Source organism: Hemicordylus capensis, chromosome 2 (assembly GCF_027244095.1).
Source record: "Hemicordylus capensis ecotype Gifberg chromosome 2, rHemCap1.1.pri, whole genome shotgun sequence".
In the NCBI taxonomy this organism is placed as follows: domain Eukaryota; kingdom Metazoa; phylum Chordata; class Lepidosauria; order Squamata; family Cordylidae; genus Hemicordylus; species Hemicordylus capensis.
The window spans coordinates 91,430,241-91,448,073 of record NC_069658.1 but is presented as its reverse complement, the minus strand read 5'-3'; the positions used below and the strand labels follow the sequence as shown (position 1 = coordinate 91,448,073).

At 45.7% G+C, this 17,833-nt stretch overlaps 1 protein-coding gene across 1 annotated transcript; it reads left to right on the top strand.

Moving 5' to 3' along the window:
* The first annotated feature begins 1,305 nt into the window (after positions 1-1,305).
* On the top strand, positions 1,306-4,388 carry LOC128346559 (uncharacterized). Its single transcript, XM_053299988.1, has 2 exons — positions 1,306-1,748; positions 2,677-4,388. Exons 1-2 carry the CDS (start codon positions 1,677-1,679, stop codon positions 2,920-2,922), a joined length of 318 nt encoding a protein of 105 aa, XP_053155963.1. The 5' UTR covers positions 1,306-1,676; the 3' UTR covers positions 2,923-4,388.
* The last annotated feature ends 13,445 nt before the right edge of the window (positions 4,389-17,833 follow it).

Below are 17,833 nucleotides of genomic sequence, written 5' to 3'. Positions count from 1 at the left end.
ATTCTCAGTTATAAGAGCAGTGTCATCACCGTAGGGCAGGTTATTGATGTTACAGAAGGTGCAAGTTTAAAATAAAAATAAATAAATGGCTCGATGAGCCCCGGGGCGGGGGGAGTAGTTCGGTCTGGGGCCCTGCCGAACCAGGGGTGGTTGGGTTTGACCCTGGACCTTCGAACCAAACCGGTTTGATATCAAATCACTTTCCATTCAAACCTGTTTGCACACTCCTAGTGATGGATAGCTTCTGCCTTTTAGGATCAACCATTAACAGTAAAGGATCCAGAAGTCAAGAAATACGCTGCAGACTAGTACTTGGTAGGGCTGCAATGAAAGCCTTGGAAAGGATATTTAGATCCCATGATGTGTCTATACGTACAAATATTAGAATCATTCGGACAGTGGTTCTTCCCATGACGCTCTATCGATGTGAATGCTGGACTTTGAAGAAGCAGGACAGAAAAAGTATTCACGCTTTTGAACTTTGGTGCTGGAGAAGACTTTTGAGGATACCATGGACAGCCAGGAAAACAAACAAATGGACCATCTATATATTTAATTCTCTTGGGTGTGCCTTTCAAACGTGCGTCCTGGCAGCCCAGCTGATTGGCTGGGCTGCAGGGGTGCCTGATTGGGTAAGGACCCAAGAGAAAGTGGCGGCCATGGCCGGGGAGCCCGGCAGGCCCGGCCACGGAGGAGAGGGGCAGCACCGGCGGGCCGCCTGCCGGAGGAGACCAGCGGCGGTGGCAGCCATGGGTGGGGAGCCCGGCGGCCCCGGCCATGGAGGAGAGCCCGGCCGCAGAGAAGAGCGGCAGCAACGGCGGGCCGCCCGCCGGAGGAGACCAGCGGCGCCAGCCATGGGAGGGGAGCCTGGTGAGCCCGCCCGTGGAGGAGAGCGGCAGCACCGGCGGGCTGCCCGCGGGAGGAGAACAGCGACGGCGGCCATGGCTGGGGAGCCCTGCAGCCCTGGCCATGGAGGAGAGCAGCAGCAATGATGGCCCGCCCACCGGAGGAGACCAGCGGCGGCGGCAGCCATGGGCGGGGAGACCTGCGGGCCCGGCCGGGGAGGAGAGCGGCAGCAACAGCGGGCCGCCAGCTGGAGGAGACCAGCGGCGGCCATGGCCGAGGAGCCAGGCGGGCCCAGCCACAGAGGAGAGCGGCAGCAATGGTGGGCCGCCCGCCGGAGGAGGCCGGCAGCAGCCATGGCCGCGGAACCAGGCGGGCCTGGCCACAGAGGAGAGCGACCGCACCAGCAGGCCCGTCTGCTGGAGGAGACCAGCGACGGTGGCGGCCATGGGGTGTGGGGAGAGAGGTGCCGGGTCTGGCCTGCTCGCCTAGGCGAGGTGAGGCGGCGGCGGCCTGAGCCGCAGCACTCGGCCCGCACAGAGACTGGGGCGGCGGCCAACAAGGAAGATGGCCAGCAGAAGCCAAGTAGTGACAAGAGGCGGCATCCGCGGGCATGACCTAAGGAAGCAGGGGACCCGACTTTAGGGGCAAGCGGTGGAGGCGGGTCTGGCGGCCATGAAGCAGAGCGACGGCATCAGTGGGCATGGCCTGGAGGCCAAAGGGGGTAAGCCTGCACAAGGGGTGAGGGAGACAAAAGGCGGGAAGACGTGCAAGATGGAGCCAGTAGGGGGACACGTGACAGAGGAGATGGTTAAGAGGGCAAAATAGTAAACATGGAGACTGAGGGACATTTGCTGACATTTGCTGATGAAAATCTACACATAGACAAAGAAAAAGAGACCATGGTATAACAAAGATTTTTTTAAAAAGGATAAGTGGCGGGAGATGAAACTGAAGGGCTGCGGGGGGGGGACTATGGAGAGCCAGACTGTGAGGAGAAATCCTCACAGAAATTTCTAAGCTCATATCAGATACCAGATTTTTAAAATACCCATCATTAAAGAAGATGAGGGAACCCTAAAATGCGACTTGCCTAAAACCACCTACTGTACAAGACTAAGAGAAAATTGGAACCAGGGAGTTTGGGAAGAAGAGTATTGTTGTAGACTGGAAACAAATCAGATCCATGGATGTAGTCAATAATGGGATAACAGCCTGTAACAGAGAAGCTTTTTTTATTATTTTATTATTGGCAAGCAGAGCAGCAATGTGACTAATGAAGCTGCCTTTAAGTTCTCTTTCAGAGAACCATTTTTTTAAACACAATTTTACGTGGAACAAAACCCCATATAATTATTATAGAAGAAATTTTTGAGATGCCCCCCAGGTTTGGGGGGAGTTTACACATGCCAGATTGGCTGCTACACACACCCCTACATTAAAAAAAAAAAACCATACTGGAAACACAGCGACCTCTGGTCTTATAGACAACACTGGGAAAAGAGGAGGGGGGGATGGCAATAAGGTGGAGAGGGACAATCTCCCATAAGGTGCGGGGATGGCAGGCGAGACACTAGCGTGATAGTGGAGGGATGGAAGGTGAGACATTGGGGCAGAAGGTGGGGGGATGGCAGATAAGACACTGGGGCAGAAGGTGGGGGGATGGCAGGTGAAACACTGGGACAATAGGAGGGATGGAAGGCGAGACATTGGGGCAGAAAGCTGGGGGATGGCAGGCGAGACATTGGCAGGTTAAAAATCCTGACATTTGTGAAGTCAGGAGAATTCACAGTGTATATTCTGATGTAGCATAACCTTACTCCAAAACTATAGGAGAGACAACATCATCTGAGGAAGAGCAAGAAAAGACAAAATTATATTGCCTATGATGAAAAAAAAAAAAGGAAAGAGAAGATGAATCCAAGGAAGAAGCAGAGAGAAGAAAAGAAGGAAGAAATCAAAAGGACAGACAACGAAGAGCAGAAAAGAGAAGAAAAAATCAGACAGCTGAAAGAAAAATGCCCTCAAAGACAACAGAAGCAAACAAAGAAGATGCCAACATTGAGCAGAAAAGACTAAGCAAAAACCAAAGACACTGAAATATTTGACAATAACCAAGAAGAAACAGACAGAGAACAGCAGAACAACAAAACACGCTGACAGCTGGGGACCAGGAACAAAAATATAACCCTGGTGAAAACATAAACTGCAAGTGGCACAAGTAACAAAAACAACCACAAACTTCACCCAAACTTCTCTACCAAAAAAAAAAAAAAAAAAAAGTTACACAGACACAAGACCAAAATGCACACTATACAAACAAAACTGCCACAAACAAACCCATAATAGAGAACATAGAAAAACCAACATAAAACACCAAACAAGAAGAAAGAGCAACACCACTGCCCAAAGAAAACAAAAACAAAAAACCATGAAAATGCAAAGACCACCTGACCAAAAAAACCCAAAACATCCTAGCTACAACAGGAGCAGCAATGAAGAAATTACTGCAGATAACACAGACACAAAAAACACAAATGGAAAACAACAATAACCAACAATAATGACTATACACTAACAGGCAAAGACATACCAAAACCCAAGTCAAAAACAAGTAAGAAAGATGCAACCCCCCCCCAAAAAAAACAACAAGAAGAAGCACAACAACAACAACAACAACAAAACCAGCCCAGCTACTTGAAACATCCAACCCCCACCACACACAAAAAATTCCAAAGACAACGATCACTGATACACATAAAGAACTGCAAAAACAGAAAGAATACACATGAGAGAATAAAGAAACAACTGAACAACCAGCCAGATTCACACAACACAACTCCAAAAAGTAAGAAAACTACCGCACAGAAGCTCTGTGCGGGTTCAGCTAGTAGAACAAATTAGTCTATCTTTCACTGCTTTGATGGCACTTAATCAATCAATTACCAATAAGCTTATACCCCCGAAAGCACCCTGCTCTTCAGATATGCAGTCCGGCACAGCTCCATTCAACCAAAGTAATACATTTTGCGTAACTTTCCCTTGCCATTGTTGGCCAAGATTCACTCTGCCAGACTATACTCAAGTAGCAATATACACCTTTGTCATTTATGGAATCTGCCGCCTCCAGGGTCTGTAGAATGGCTCAGAATCTGCCCCAGGGAACGTTTTGAGGTATAAGTTTAATTTAACATCCATGGACCCTCCAAATGAGTGGCAGCTTTCACTCCTAACCCCCTTTCTCTTCCCCATCTCATCTTCCTTCTTGCAAGGAAATCTGCAAGAGCAACCAATGCACCACCAGACCAAGGATAGGTAAACAAACCTCTTACCTCTCTGAGAAGTCTCTTCACCCCATTCTTTTTCCCTCCTTCCCCGCCTCTAAGCACTTTCCATTGAAAGCCTTAAGGCCAGGTTCTGGTGTAAGCAACTTAGCCAAGCTGATCTACCTTCAATTTGGACTTTAAGCTACATTGTTTTCAGCAAGATTCTCGTTTAGAATGTAAACTAAGATTTTATTTTCTCCCTAAGTAACTTTTGCCTTCCTGTACCCCATTTTACCTTCAATAAATATGTTGTATTACTTTTCTGCCTTCTCATCTTTCCCAGTTACCAAACTTACACAAATTTGATACTGAACCAAACTGCCTCCTCTAGCCGAGATAATTCCCCAAGTTAAGCCAAAATACAATCAGAGTGTCTAGCCAGCACTTTGGGGCAGTTCTGGTAACACTCCTGCATCCCAGGGTGCCCCAGGGCGTGAGCACGGCGGCTGCACTTATTATAGCAGCAGTAGTGCTTGGCATGACTGCTCTTTCCCCCTGGCTTGTTGCAGAAAAGGGCAGTGGGCTAGTGGGAAGTAGGGATGTGCAAACCGGCTCAATGTCGAACCAGTTCGCCATCAAACCTGTTTGATGGTCTGGGGTCAAACTGAACCACCCCCTGTTCGGTCAGACCCCAGACTGAACATGACACCCCCCCCCCAATGTTTGGGGAGTTAGTGAACGTTTTGCAGTGGAGTTGCTGGAGGTGGTGGTGGGAGGCATGTGGCCTCCAGAATGGCCACTGGGCCACCAAGAGAAGGCAAAAAAAATAGTCAAACTGGTCAGAAGGGGGCATAAGTAAAGGTGGCGGAGGAAAGGGGGAACCTCCACGGACCCACCCACCCCACCCCACTTCCACTGCCTCCAGCAACTCCCCAGAAGGGAGTAAGGTAAAAAAAAATTTACACTGCAAAATGTTCATGGACCCCCCCCCCCCCACCGAACCGAACAGGGGCGGGGTCGTCGGGGTGCCCAACCGAACTGGCCCAATCAGGTTTGGACTCAAACCGAACCGGGCCAGCCGGTTCTGTGTACATCCCTAGTGGGAAGTTGTTTAATCCAGTGGTGATCACCAAGATCATCACCAGCCAATGTTAAGTGAACCACAGTTTTGCTTAAACCTTGGTTACACACTGGGTTAAAAAGTGGGGCTTTGTGCAGTGGCGGCAGCAGGAGTGACCTCACTTCGGTGCTTTACAGATGCAGCCTAACCCAACCTGGGCTGCCCTAGCCTGGGTTAGGCTGCACATGTGAATACCCTTACAGAGTCCTAAAAATTATTAATGTGCATCCTTGTTATGTGGCTCTGTTGCTTCCCAAACAGTGTTCACCAAGTCTGTTGTGGGATGTACACCACTGAGATACTGTGTGTCCCAAGTACATCACTGAGTATGTGCAAAACTGACATTTCTCTGCAGAGATAGCAAGTCTGTGTTGTCAGAGTTTTCTTAAGACTTCTGTCATTTTAGCATCATGATCCTCATTAGTTTTGCCATACACTAAAATGTCATCCTGAAAGTTAGTGATGCCATCCATAGTCCCCAAAATTGCATACATTATTCACTGAAATGCTGAAGCTTCAGAGGCTAATCCAAAGGGCAGTCTTTTGTACAGAAAAAGACCCTCTGGGGTAATGAAGGCTTTGTATTTGCGAGAACATTTGAGCAAAGGAACTTGATTATAGGCTGAAGACAAGTACAAAGTTGTGAACATGGAGTCCTCTTTCAGAGTAAGCAGCATTTCATTGATATTGGGTAATGGATGAATATCCACTACCATGTTAAGAGTTCACATCTTTTTCTAAGCACATTGATCGGATTTGGTGCAAGGTGTTATCAGTATGCTGATGATTCCCACATCTCTTTCTTGTTATCATCATCATCATCATCAACAACAACATCATCATCGTCGTCGTCTTCATCAGGAAATGGCATTCTCTCCCTAAATGCCTGTCTACAGGCAGTAATGAGCTGGATGAGGGATCACAAATTGAAGCAAGACATTGGTGCGCATTGTGGGGGATCGGAATTTGAGGGATGAGTTAGATCTCCCTGTGCTGGATGGGGTTACACTCCCCCAGAAGGAACAGGTACGTAGCTTGGGAGTGCTTTTGGATCCAGGCCTCACCCTGGTATCTCAGGTGGAGGCTAGGGCCAGTAGCCCTTTCTATCAACTTCGGTTGGTTCGACAGCTGCGTCCATTCCTTGAAGAGAGCAATCTCAAAAAAGTGGTGCATCAGCTGGTAACCTCCAGGGTCAACTACTGCAATACACTCTATGTGGGGCTGCCTTTGTATGTAGTTTGGAAACTTCAGTTAGTTCAAAATGCAGCAGCCAGATTAGTCTCTGGTGTAACCCAGAGAGACCATATTATGCCTGTCTTAAAACAGTTGCACTGGCTGCCGATATGTTTCCGGGTGAAATACAAAGCGTTGGTTATTACCTTCAAAGCTCTGAACAGCTTGGGTCTGGGCTACATTAAAGACCGCCTTCTTTGGTATGATCCCCATCACTTGTTGATGTCAGCTGGAGAAGTCCGTCTCTGGTAGGAATGTGCGCGGAACCGGCTGGCCCAGTTCGGTTCGAGTCTGGAGCAGACTCGAACCTGACTGGACCAGTTTGATCTGGCACCCCCTCGAAACCCCACCACCACCATTTGGTTCGGTCCCGGGGGGGGGGGGGGTTCACAATTTTTTTTAAGTCAAAAAAATGTTTTTTACCATTTCCCTTTGGGGAAGGTCATCTAGGCAGGGGGAGGGGGGCCGTGGAGGTTCCTCCTCCCCATTGGCCTCTTATCACCCCGTCCAGCATTATCACCTCCTCCATTATCACCCCCTCCGTAGCTTGGCACGGCAGCCATTTTGGATGCTGCCATGCATGCACAAATGGCTTCTGTGAGGCCATGGGTCATGGCTCACAGAGGCCATTTGCACATGCACAGCGGGGTCCAAAGTGGCCACCGTGCCATGCTACAGAGGCCCTAAAGGGCTGAAGGACTGGAGGGGTGATAACGGAGGCCGGCAGGGGGAGGGGGAATCTCCACGGACTCCCTCCCCCATCCACCTCGATGACCTTCCCCAAAGGGGAAAAGGTTAAAAGAAATTGGGGGACTAAAAAAAAAACATGCGCAGAACCCACCCACCAGAACAGTCAGAGGGTGGGGGTTTGGTCCAGGGCCGGACCAAACAGGGGGTGTTTCGGTCCAGCCCCGAGCCGTCAAACTGAACCAGTTCTATGTTGAACCGAACCAATTCAATGTCGAACCCATTCAACGTTGAGCTGTTTTGCACACCCCTAGTATCTGGTTATCACCGGTACGTCTGGTAGCGACTCGGAACCAGGCCTTTTCTGTAGCTGCTCCTGGCCTATGGAATGCACTCCTGGCAGATATCCGCAGTTGGCCTTTAAGAGAGCCCTAAAAACTTACTTGTTTGGCCTGACCTTCCAAGGTTTGTAAATTGTTTTTATATATATTTTTAATTAGTTTTAAATGGTTTTAAATGTTTTTTAAATTGTTTTATATTGTTTTTAGCACTGTGTCTTAAATGGTGTGTGTTTTTATGTCTTTTTAAAATTTCTAGTATACAGCCCAGATCCTTTGGATGGAGCGGTTTATAAATGTAATAAATAAATAAATAAATAAATAAATAAATATCTAACAACAACAACAACAACAATAATTCAAAGTACGCCATTTGATTTCTACACAAGAACAATGGGAGAGACCCATTCTGATTAATCAACAGGTTCTATGATGTCAGCATGCTTTAGTCTTAAGAGCTCCTCTTTCAGTGCTTGGAGCAATGCTATGGGTATGTTTCTCACTATGTATTGTACAGGTATTGCATTTGCATCTGAATGTTATGGTTGAAATGTATAGCAGTGCCAAGAGTATCAGTAAAAACATCCAAGAAATCAGCAGTCATATCAGGATATGGATGCTCCATCATCTGTAATAAGGGTTCTGTGCTCTTTGCATCTATCAGTAGATCTTTCTGATGTTTCTAGCCCAATACTGTGACTCATTTTTGTGACACATACACTTTCTTTTCTGCAGTATGTCCTTTGTTTTCTAGGACAGCAGTGAAGTATCCATTTATGATAATAGGGGAACCTCCATATCCCCATGGGTGGATGTCTGAAAGCTGCAGGTGCAGATCTGATGTAGTAAGGATTTTCTTGTAAAGTAGATGGGAAAGCATACAGAGAACCAGAATCAGTCATCATCCACACTTCATGGCCATTAAGTTTTATTTGACAATATGGAGGAGCAGGCTATTAGTCTCTCATACTTAAAACCATGTCAAGAAGTGGTCCATCTGTCTCATCCTTAACATAAAGGGGGTCGGTAATGCTGTGGACAGAAGAGGTGTGCTACTCTCCTAACAGTCAGAACCCCCGAATCCTAACAGTCAGAACCCCTGAACTGGCTCAAACCCGAGCCAAACCGGGGGCGGGGGGGTTGTGTATGTTCAGGGATGCACAAAACTGACCATGCCTGGTCCTGTTTGAGTCTGGTTCAGACTCGAACCAAACCAGGCAAACTGGTTTTGTGAACACCCCTACACAGAAATGGGCTCCTAGAGCACCCATCTGATGGGGGAATCTCCCAATGTGCTGCGCTCGGTGCATGGTGCATTGTGGGATACCTGGAGGCTGGGATACATCGTCTGTGTCTCTGGAGCCCCATGCTGCCTGGTGCAGCCAGCATAGCTTATATGAGAGCATAGTCCCCACTCCCACCAATGTTCAAATGATTATCTGGGGGAAAGGCAAGGTTTCACAGCCTTCCCTTGCCTGCTGTCCCGACCTAAAAAACAGTTTTGTGAATAGCTCCAATGCCTGAAGAGAGCTTCTCTATACAGTGTATGCATGTACAGATATGTACACATATACAGTTATTCACATGTTATGTTCAGCTCACATACAGTAGTACACTGCCTATCTGTACCTTGCATTTGAAGAACCTGTACTCAGGTTCATTTTTAAAGTGAATGCACATGCAGTCATTCACAGAAATATGTGTATATGTACAGACACTTGTTCACACGTGAATGATGAATGATGGACAAACCCATCTGACTTTGATTCAGATTGAGACTGGCAATTAAGATCACCACTGAAGAACATTAAGAAAAATGTTATATTTTTAGCCTACTTTCCTTAAGTAAAGGAAGCTTATGAGATAACCCAGCTTGGTGTGTGTGTGTGCGTGCATGCGTGTGCGTGCGTGTGCACTCCTTATCAACTTCACAATGCCTGGACTGATTTGCACCAAATTTGGTATTGTTGTAGGACACACAGGGACACCACAAAGGCATAGTTTATGATCATATCATCCACACTGATTCAAGATGATGGATATAAAAACGTTTGAGGCACAAGTGGGTTAACTTGTAGGGATGGGCACCAATGGGTTTGTGCACTCCTGGGAGGTTGGGGGTTACCTTTAAGTAACAGGGAGGGTGCTCATCAGCCCCCGCCACGTGCCCCCCCGGCACTATCTCCAAAAACACTGGCGCATGACTGCTGCATACCTCCTTGCAGCCCCGGTCAGCGGTGCACTGGAAGTGGCACATGCATGTGCACCAGCCACTTCTGGTATGATGCTGACCGGGGCTGCAAGGAGGTATGCAGCAGCCCCTCACCAGCATTTTTTGAGACAGCACCAGCGGGGGAAAGTAGTGGGGGTGATGGGTACCCTCCCTGCTCTTTAAAGATTACCCACCTCACCTCCAAACTGGTCTGAACGCCGGACCTCCAAATTAGTTTGGCGGTCCATAAAAGGACCTCCAAACTGATTTGTACACATCCCTACTAACTTGTGAACCACCTAACCTATTTGAACAAAATTTGGTACAGCTTTAGGGCCATATTGGGACACCTTAATGGCATAGTTTGTGATGATGTCATCCACTTCAATTCAAGATGGCAGATGCGCAAATGTTTGAGGTGCAAGTGGGAACCAATTTGGACCAAATTTAGTACCATTGTAGGGACACATAGGGACACCTCAGTGGTGTAGTTTGTGGTGATGCCACCCACCTCATTTCAAGATGGTGAATGCATGAATGTTTGAGGTGGAAATTGGTAATTATCAATTAAGATTATAGTGAAAGGAAAGTAGACAAATTCATTCTTACCGGAACTTCTTGTTTCAAGATGTACTCATAAATGCTGTTGCCCCCAGTCCTCTAATATTCAATTCCTCATGCCTGGCAATTGCATCAGCAATGAAGGAGAGAATAGCAGATCTCTTTTGATTTCCCTCCTCCTTTACTACTCCCTTCTTTGATCTTCCATTTCTGCTCTGAAGCAAAACTCCAAGCACACACACACCCCAAAAAAGCAGAGAGGAAAGAAGGGCTCCCTATATTCCCTCCATCCCTGCTTGCCATTCCCATTGTGCCTACAGTAGCCAGATTCAAGTAATCAAGAAGAAGTGGGAGGAAATACTCCATAACCCACCTTCCCAAAGTTTTTCTCCAGATGGTATTCTAATCTACTCAAGGTAAGTTCTATGGCAAGAGGAATGGATCAAGTTTGAAACACAGGTGCCTACATGAAAACCACACTAGCAGGAAGATTTCTCAAGGCTCCCCATCCCAAAAGGGCTCATAGTCTACAATTATTAATTTACCACATTCATATTACATGCATGGCAATTGCAAACACAGACACATCACTATGGACCGGGTCTCACAATCAGTGAAACCCGGTTTGGGGCAGTGAGCGGGGAGAGTGGGCTAAGCCTCTGCTAGCCCGATTTTTGTTGGTCGTGAGAATAGCCCCTATGTGTTTTAAAAATTTTGATCTAACATGCTGAATAGCATTTGTCTCAATCTGAAAGGTGGGCATCCTTCAAGATTGGGCTGTGTATTAGGCAGTAGTATAGTGAGGTTGGAATAGCCCAGGGACAAGAAGTGGAGATGGGCCCTGCTCCCACCCTCAGGCTCCCTGCTTTTATCTCTCCCCCAATCCATCTTTTTTTCCTTAAGAACAGTTTGGATATTGCGGGGTTTGGGTGGAATTCTTGGCATGCCCTTTCTTTTGCTCCTATGCAAATTATATCACACACTCTCCACACAGCAAGCCCCCCATGTTCCTCAGTGCCTATGGACATTTGTCCCACCTTGCTCAATTAACCCTGATATAACCCTGATATTAGGTAAGGCTCAGAAGGCTCCTTTCCTGCATGGTTATACATTAAAAAACATACTCCAAAAGGTAATTAAACGAAGGCTAATGCAGCAAGAGTGGTGCATTTGACTTGGTCAGAGCTAATTGTGCATGTTCATGTGAATGAGACTTCTGATAAAATTCATTACAGATGCCCATTAAAGAAATTGGCAATTACATTATGTTTTAGCCAAGTGTCTTCTCTCTAACATCAATGTTAGTATTGTTAGAATTCTGTTTAGTGAGCTCATTGCACTGGTGTATTGGATGTAATTTAGCAGAATGTTTTGACAATTAGTGCTGAGCTGAATAATCTCCAGGTCTGGTTTTCTCTTAAACAGTGATGCTTGGTGGTGACGACGACATTAAAACTACCCTTTTTGTGGCTATCCATTCCTCCAATCTTCTGCTCTGTCAGCAGCCATTTTCTTGGTTTCATTCTTCATCTATTTTCTCCAAAGGCTACATGGAAAGAGAAGCACATTTGCTCTGCCTTTGAAAATATAAATACCAGCAGTTATTGAGTCTGTCTCTACCAGGCCTAACACACAACCTAAAACTGATATTTATTTCCCCCTGTATCAAAGAGAGAGTGTGTGTATGCATACACATGTCCTTTTGTGTAGGCAGATCAATAGACATGCACTAGTTGAGGATAACACTGCATTCAGTTGGCACATGGTCCATTAAAGCTTATTGCTCAATATATATATATTGGCCTTGAAGGTGCTACAGTTCTGTTTTCCAAACACATCCCTCCCTAGGTAACGTAGTGATTGACATGTGTTTATATCATGGCAACAACTGCTTTAGCATAGGGACGATCATTTCACATACAGTGAGTTATATTTTATCTATTCATTCTCAGCAATGTTAATACTGTCCTGTGATTCAAACCACCAAGATATTTATTCCCACAGGACGCTCATTGCTTTGAATCATAAATGTCACAAGCATAAATACATTTGAAATGCTCTAATGAAGAGCATGTATCTAACAGGTGCTTTATGCTATGACATGTGAGGGAAGTTTCCAGCTCAGTACATCAAGACAAAAATATTAAAAACATGAATAGAAGAATGAAAGCTCACCTGCAGTATTTGTCAACTATTCCTTTCAAACCATGATTTTGAATTGGGAGGAAGAGAGTCAAATCATATAGGCATTTACAAACCTGAATCCATTGATGATGCAGAACAGGGCATTAATGATTGCTCCTGTGATATCTGCAGCAGCAATAAGGGCTGGTTTCCATCTTATGTTTAGAATGCGTTATGTGCACACCCATATCTTAGATGTGTGAAAATGGCATGTGATAAATTAAAATACTTTGGACTAAGACAAAACAAACAAACAAAACCATTCTGCATCAGGAAAAAACTGAAATAACTACCTGTATCAATTATATAGATCTGTGTGTGTTTGCTTATTTTGAATAATGTATTCTGTTCCTGAAAATAATAGGGAGAGATAGAGAACTAAGTAAGAGGCAGGCATTAGGTAGCTCAGGAGCTACTGGAAGCTTCTGAGGCTATTCTCACCATCAGCCAAAAGCGGGGTAAGGGAGCATAGCCTGCTTTTGGCCAGTCGTGTGCTGCAACAGGAGCCATGTGGCTCCCAGCAGCAAACCTCCCAAAGTACCCCTCCCCTTAGACAAGCGATCTGTTAACCTCATCTATTTGATCATGTCTTGCTGTGGGGCGTGGGGGACCCCTGAGTACAACCCTGACTGGGAGGCTGCAAGTAGCCTCCTGGGTTTGGGGGTCTCTCCAGGATATCCCATGCACTCGCGTGGGGCATCCTGGAACTTCCGGGGGCCATGTGACCCCCAATCCCCGCAGCCCCCACCGGCTCCATGATGGACCAGGCAGTCATGTGGGCAACCGATCCGGCCACCCAGGGCTGCCTTCTGATCGTCTACAGAGAGAGCGGGTTAAGCCCATTCTCCCAGCAGACCCGGAAGAAGCTCTTCTCATTGATCATGAGAAGAGCTTCTCTGTGTTTATCTAAAGTAGTTCTCCAGGCATTTGGACTCCTTTCTTCCTTCCTTTCTTCCCAACCAATACTGAAAATCTGATTCTCTCAATTTTCTTTTCCCAAGAGTAGACTATCTTGCTCCTCTTCTGTCCTAAAGTGCTATTTCATGCTGATAGCTTCCCAGGCTCTGGCAAATGAAAAGCAAAAAGCAGCTCCTAGAAATCTTAAGTTTGTCCACACCTGATGTAAGGCACCAACAAATCATCCTTTTATCTGATGAAATTATCTGCTGTTCAGGGTAAGCATCAAGAGGGCCAAATTTGTGAATGATACCAAATTATTCAGGATGTTGAATAATGGTGAATGGTGAAGAATTCTGTTTTATAGCTGCTTCTCTCACAAACACAAAGTGAACTTATATAAATTTAATTTAAGAGTTTATTCAGCAACAGCTCCCTTATCTCCATCTCCTTTTCCTCCCTTTTCTTTTCTGACTCCAAATGTTCATGTGTCCACTGTCTTGGATCGGGGTGGATGTCATTATTACAAACTGCACCATTGAGGTGTCCCTGTGTGTCACTCACTAAAGCTGTTCCAAATTTGGTTCAAATTGGTTAGACAGTCCTCAAGTTAGTGCACTTGTCCCTCAAAGGTTTATGTATCTGCCATCTTGGATCAGGGTGGGTGACATCATCACAAACTACACCATTGGAGCATCCCTAAGTGTCCAATCAGCTGTAGCAAATTTGGTTCAAATCAGACTATCCACAAGTTAGTGCACTTGCACCTCAAATGTTTATGTGTCCAACATCTTGAATTGGGGTGGATGACACCATCACAATCTTCACTGTTGAGGTGTCCCTATGTGTCCCTGCAGCTGCAGCAAATTTGGTTGAAATCGGTTAGGCAGTTCACAAGTTAGCCCACTTGCACCTCCAAAGTGCATGCGTCCGCCATCTTGGATTGGAGTGGATGACATCATCACAAACAATGTCACTGTGTGTCACTCACTGCAGTTGTACCCAATTTGGTTCAAATGGGTTAGGCAGTCAACAAATTGTTAGATGACATCATCACAAACTGTGCCATTGAGATGTCCATATGTGTCCCTACAACTGTACCCAATTTGGTTCATCCTGGGCCAGTTGTTGTGAAGTTGATAGGGGACACACACTGAGGACACACAGACACACAGACAAACACACAGAATTATGGGTGATCTCATAAGCCCACTGGAAAGTAGGCTAATAAAAACATAAAGATACTGGATATGATACAACAAGTTCCAAACGAATCTTCCCACACTGGGTTAAAGGATAACAAAATGCCTAATGAGGTTCAGTGCAAGTAAACATAAAGTGCTACATATTGGGGCAAAAAAATCTTAACTTCATATATACTCTGACGGGGTCTGGACCAACCATAACTAACTAGGAAAGAGATCTTGGGTCAGAGTAAATAGCCTAAAGAAAACAGCAGTTTAGAGTGTAGTATCAAAGCAAATTTCATACTAAGGATGATTAGGAAGGGTGCTGAACATAAAACTTAAAACTTAAGTATACTTAAGTATGTAGTACACTGCTCTGGGCTCCTTGGAGGAAGAGTGGGATATAAAATGTAAAGAAAAAACCAAAACACACCACCTTCTTGTATTGTAATGTCCTCATACAAAACTATGGTGCAGCCATACTTGGAATGTTGGCTGACATACAACACAAGGAAACATGGGCAGCTGGAGCACTGCCCACATGGCTGTCTGTGGAACACTGCTGATGGTGTTGCAGAACAGGGAAGTTCCATTCATTGTAAAATAGTGCAAATGCAGTTGTGCATTGCATTACCCTGTGTGGTATGTCAGCCACTGTGAACAGATCTGGTCATCATAATTCAAGAAAGACATTGTAGACTTGGAAAAGGTGCAGAAAAGGGGAAGAAGAAGAAGAAGAAGAAGAAGAAGAAGAAGAAGAAGAAGAAGAAGAAGAAGAAGAAGAAGAAGAAGAAGAAGAAGAAGAAGAAGAAGAAGAAGACCTTCTCTGTTGGAAAAGGCTAAAATGTTTGGGCAACTTTGGTTTGTGTGAAGAAGTAAACAGAGAGAAGTTTTTCTCCCTCTCTCACAATAGTAGAACTCAGGGTCATCCATAGAAACTGATAGACAACAAAAACAAGAGATATTTATATACCACTTTTCAACAAGTTTCCAAAGTTGTTTCAATAAGTAAGTAAGTAAGTAAGTAAGAAAGGTGGATCCCTGTCCCCAAAGGGCTCACAGTCTAAGAAGAGACATAAAACAGACACCAGCAACAGCCACTGGAGGTATGCTGTCCTGGGGATGGATATGGCCAGTTGCTCTCCCCCTGCTAGATATAAGAGAATCACTTCTTTTTAAAGGTGCTTCTTTGTTCAGCTAGCAGTGGCAAGAGATTCAGGAGAGACAAGGGAAGTTTTGTATTCAAAATACATAATTAATTTATGAAATTCACTGCACAGACTGTGGTGACAGGCCACTAGCTTCGATGTCTTTAAAGCGGCGTTAGACAAATGCATGGAGGAGAGATCAATCACTGGCTCTTAGTCATGCATATACCTCTGAATACCAACCACTGGGGAAACCAAGAGCACAGAAGGGCTACTGCCTTCACTCCTTGCTTGTGGGCTTCCCAGCAGCATTTGGTTAGCCAGTGTGAGAAAAAAAGATGCTGGACTTTTGATCTGCTTCAGCAGGCTGTTCATATGACCGCTAAGTCTTGTGCAGCCACCTCTGTTCTCTTATGGTTTTGAAATTGCATCCAACTGCTTACATGCTTCAGCCTTATGTGATTAACATAAAGTGCCAGACACTGAAATACTCAGGATTTCCATGCTTGGTACAGCTACAATATCAGCGCAGTGCTAAAAATGAATATTGAACCCAATTATAAGAGAAATGCCATTTCTTGAAAACAGATATTCCATTAAAAAAAAACCCTCCAAATGTTTGATTCAGAATGATAGGATCAGTTGCAATTGATTAATTCAATGACATCCAAATCATTGAGACCTCTGCGTACGTTTGTGCTCCGGATTACTTAGCCTGGTGCAATGAAGCCTAGAAGCAGCCTTCAAGTTTGTGCCCACCAAGAATGCTCTTCCCACCCACCTCAATGTTTGTCAAAAGCAGGAAACCATGGGGAGTGTTCTCGTGAAATGCTGTGGACTGCAACAGATTCAATTGATTCCAAAGGGCTGGAATAAATCCAAAATTGATCTAAGGAGGCTGACTCCAGAACTCTGGTGTCCAATTCCCACTATAGGGGTGTAGGCTCAGTTCGAGCTGGAGTCAGCATTGAAGTGGTTTGGCTCAGACAGGTTCAGGGTCAAACTGGGCCTGCATAGGCCAGTCAAAGTACAAACCAAACTGGCCCTGGTTTGAACCGAGCTGGTTCAGAGTTCTACTGGTAAACGGGAATCCGGAGAGGATTCCCCTTTACCAGTGAAGGGGCAGGGTAGGTTCCCTAAGGGTAGAGTGGACAGGAGAGGAGTCATTTAGTTCTTATAAGCCCAAATAGTAGGTGGCCGGGGGGGGGGGGAGCAGCCAAGAGGGGTGCCCCCCCAGCCTCCCCAGAGTAACCAGGGCCAGCAGCAGCCCAGTTCAGGCCTATACACATGCATGTAGGGCATTTTAGTTACTTCCGTGTATGCGCAGAGACCATTTGCATGATCACTGGGGGCTATTTGCATGCCCATAACTGGTTAGGAGAAGCTGCCACTGCCATCCACAGCCACCGTCAATGGGGCTTGTAAGTACTAACTGACTCCCCTCCCTCCCGCTGTACACTTAGGGAAGCTCCCCTGTCCTTTGACTAATAAAAGGGAATCCTCACCAAATTCCCCTTTACCCGTAGAGCTCCAAACTGGTTCAAATTGGTTCGGCAGTCAAACAGAACCAGTTCGGATTCAATCTGGTTCGGATTCAAACCAAACTGGCAAAGCCGGTTTTGTGCAAAACCCTGTCCCACTGCCATTTGCAGATACTGCCCAGTCACTAGTATTAAACCCTTCCTTTTCACATTTTCAGCATCTTGAAAATAAGGGAAGCATCTCAAGATGATGAAATTGACACCCAGTTCCTTTAAATGTAACAGGAAATGTGGCAGTCTTACAAACTGGTCTCAGGCCGACAATTGAGTAAACATGAATTGTCAGGGAGTTTCAGTTGCCTTTGCTAATATCCACAAATGGGCTAGCACTAAACTGCCCCTTCAGTAACCTCCTGTATGTGTATTGCATTCACTGTTGATGACAGTGTGCATACATTTTGTAGTTTTCTTTTTCCTTTGAGGAGACCAGCATCTAGGGATGTTCAAACAGGTTTGAATTCAAATGGGTTTGGTTTGGAAGTTTGAACTTGAACCAAACAGGGCATTGAATTGGCAATGCCAGTCTGAATTCAAACCAAATAGAGCCTGGTTCTATTTGAACTGGTTGGAACCGGTTCAAAGGTTCAAGCCTCCAAAACTGGATTGGGTTAGTAGG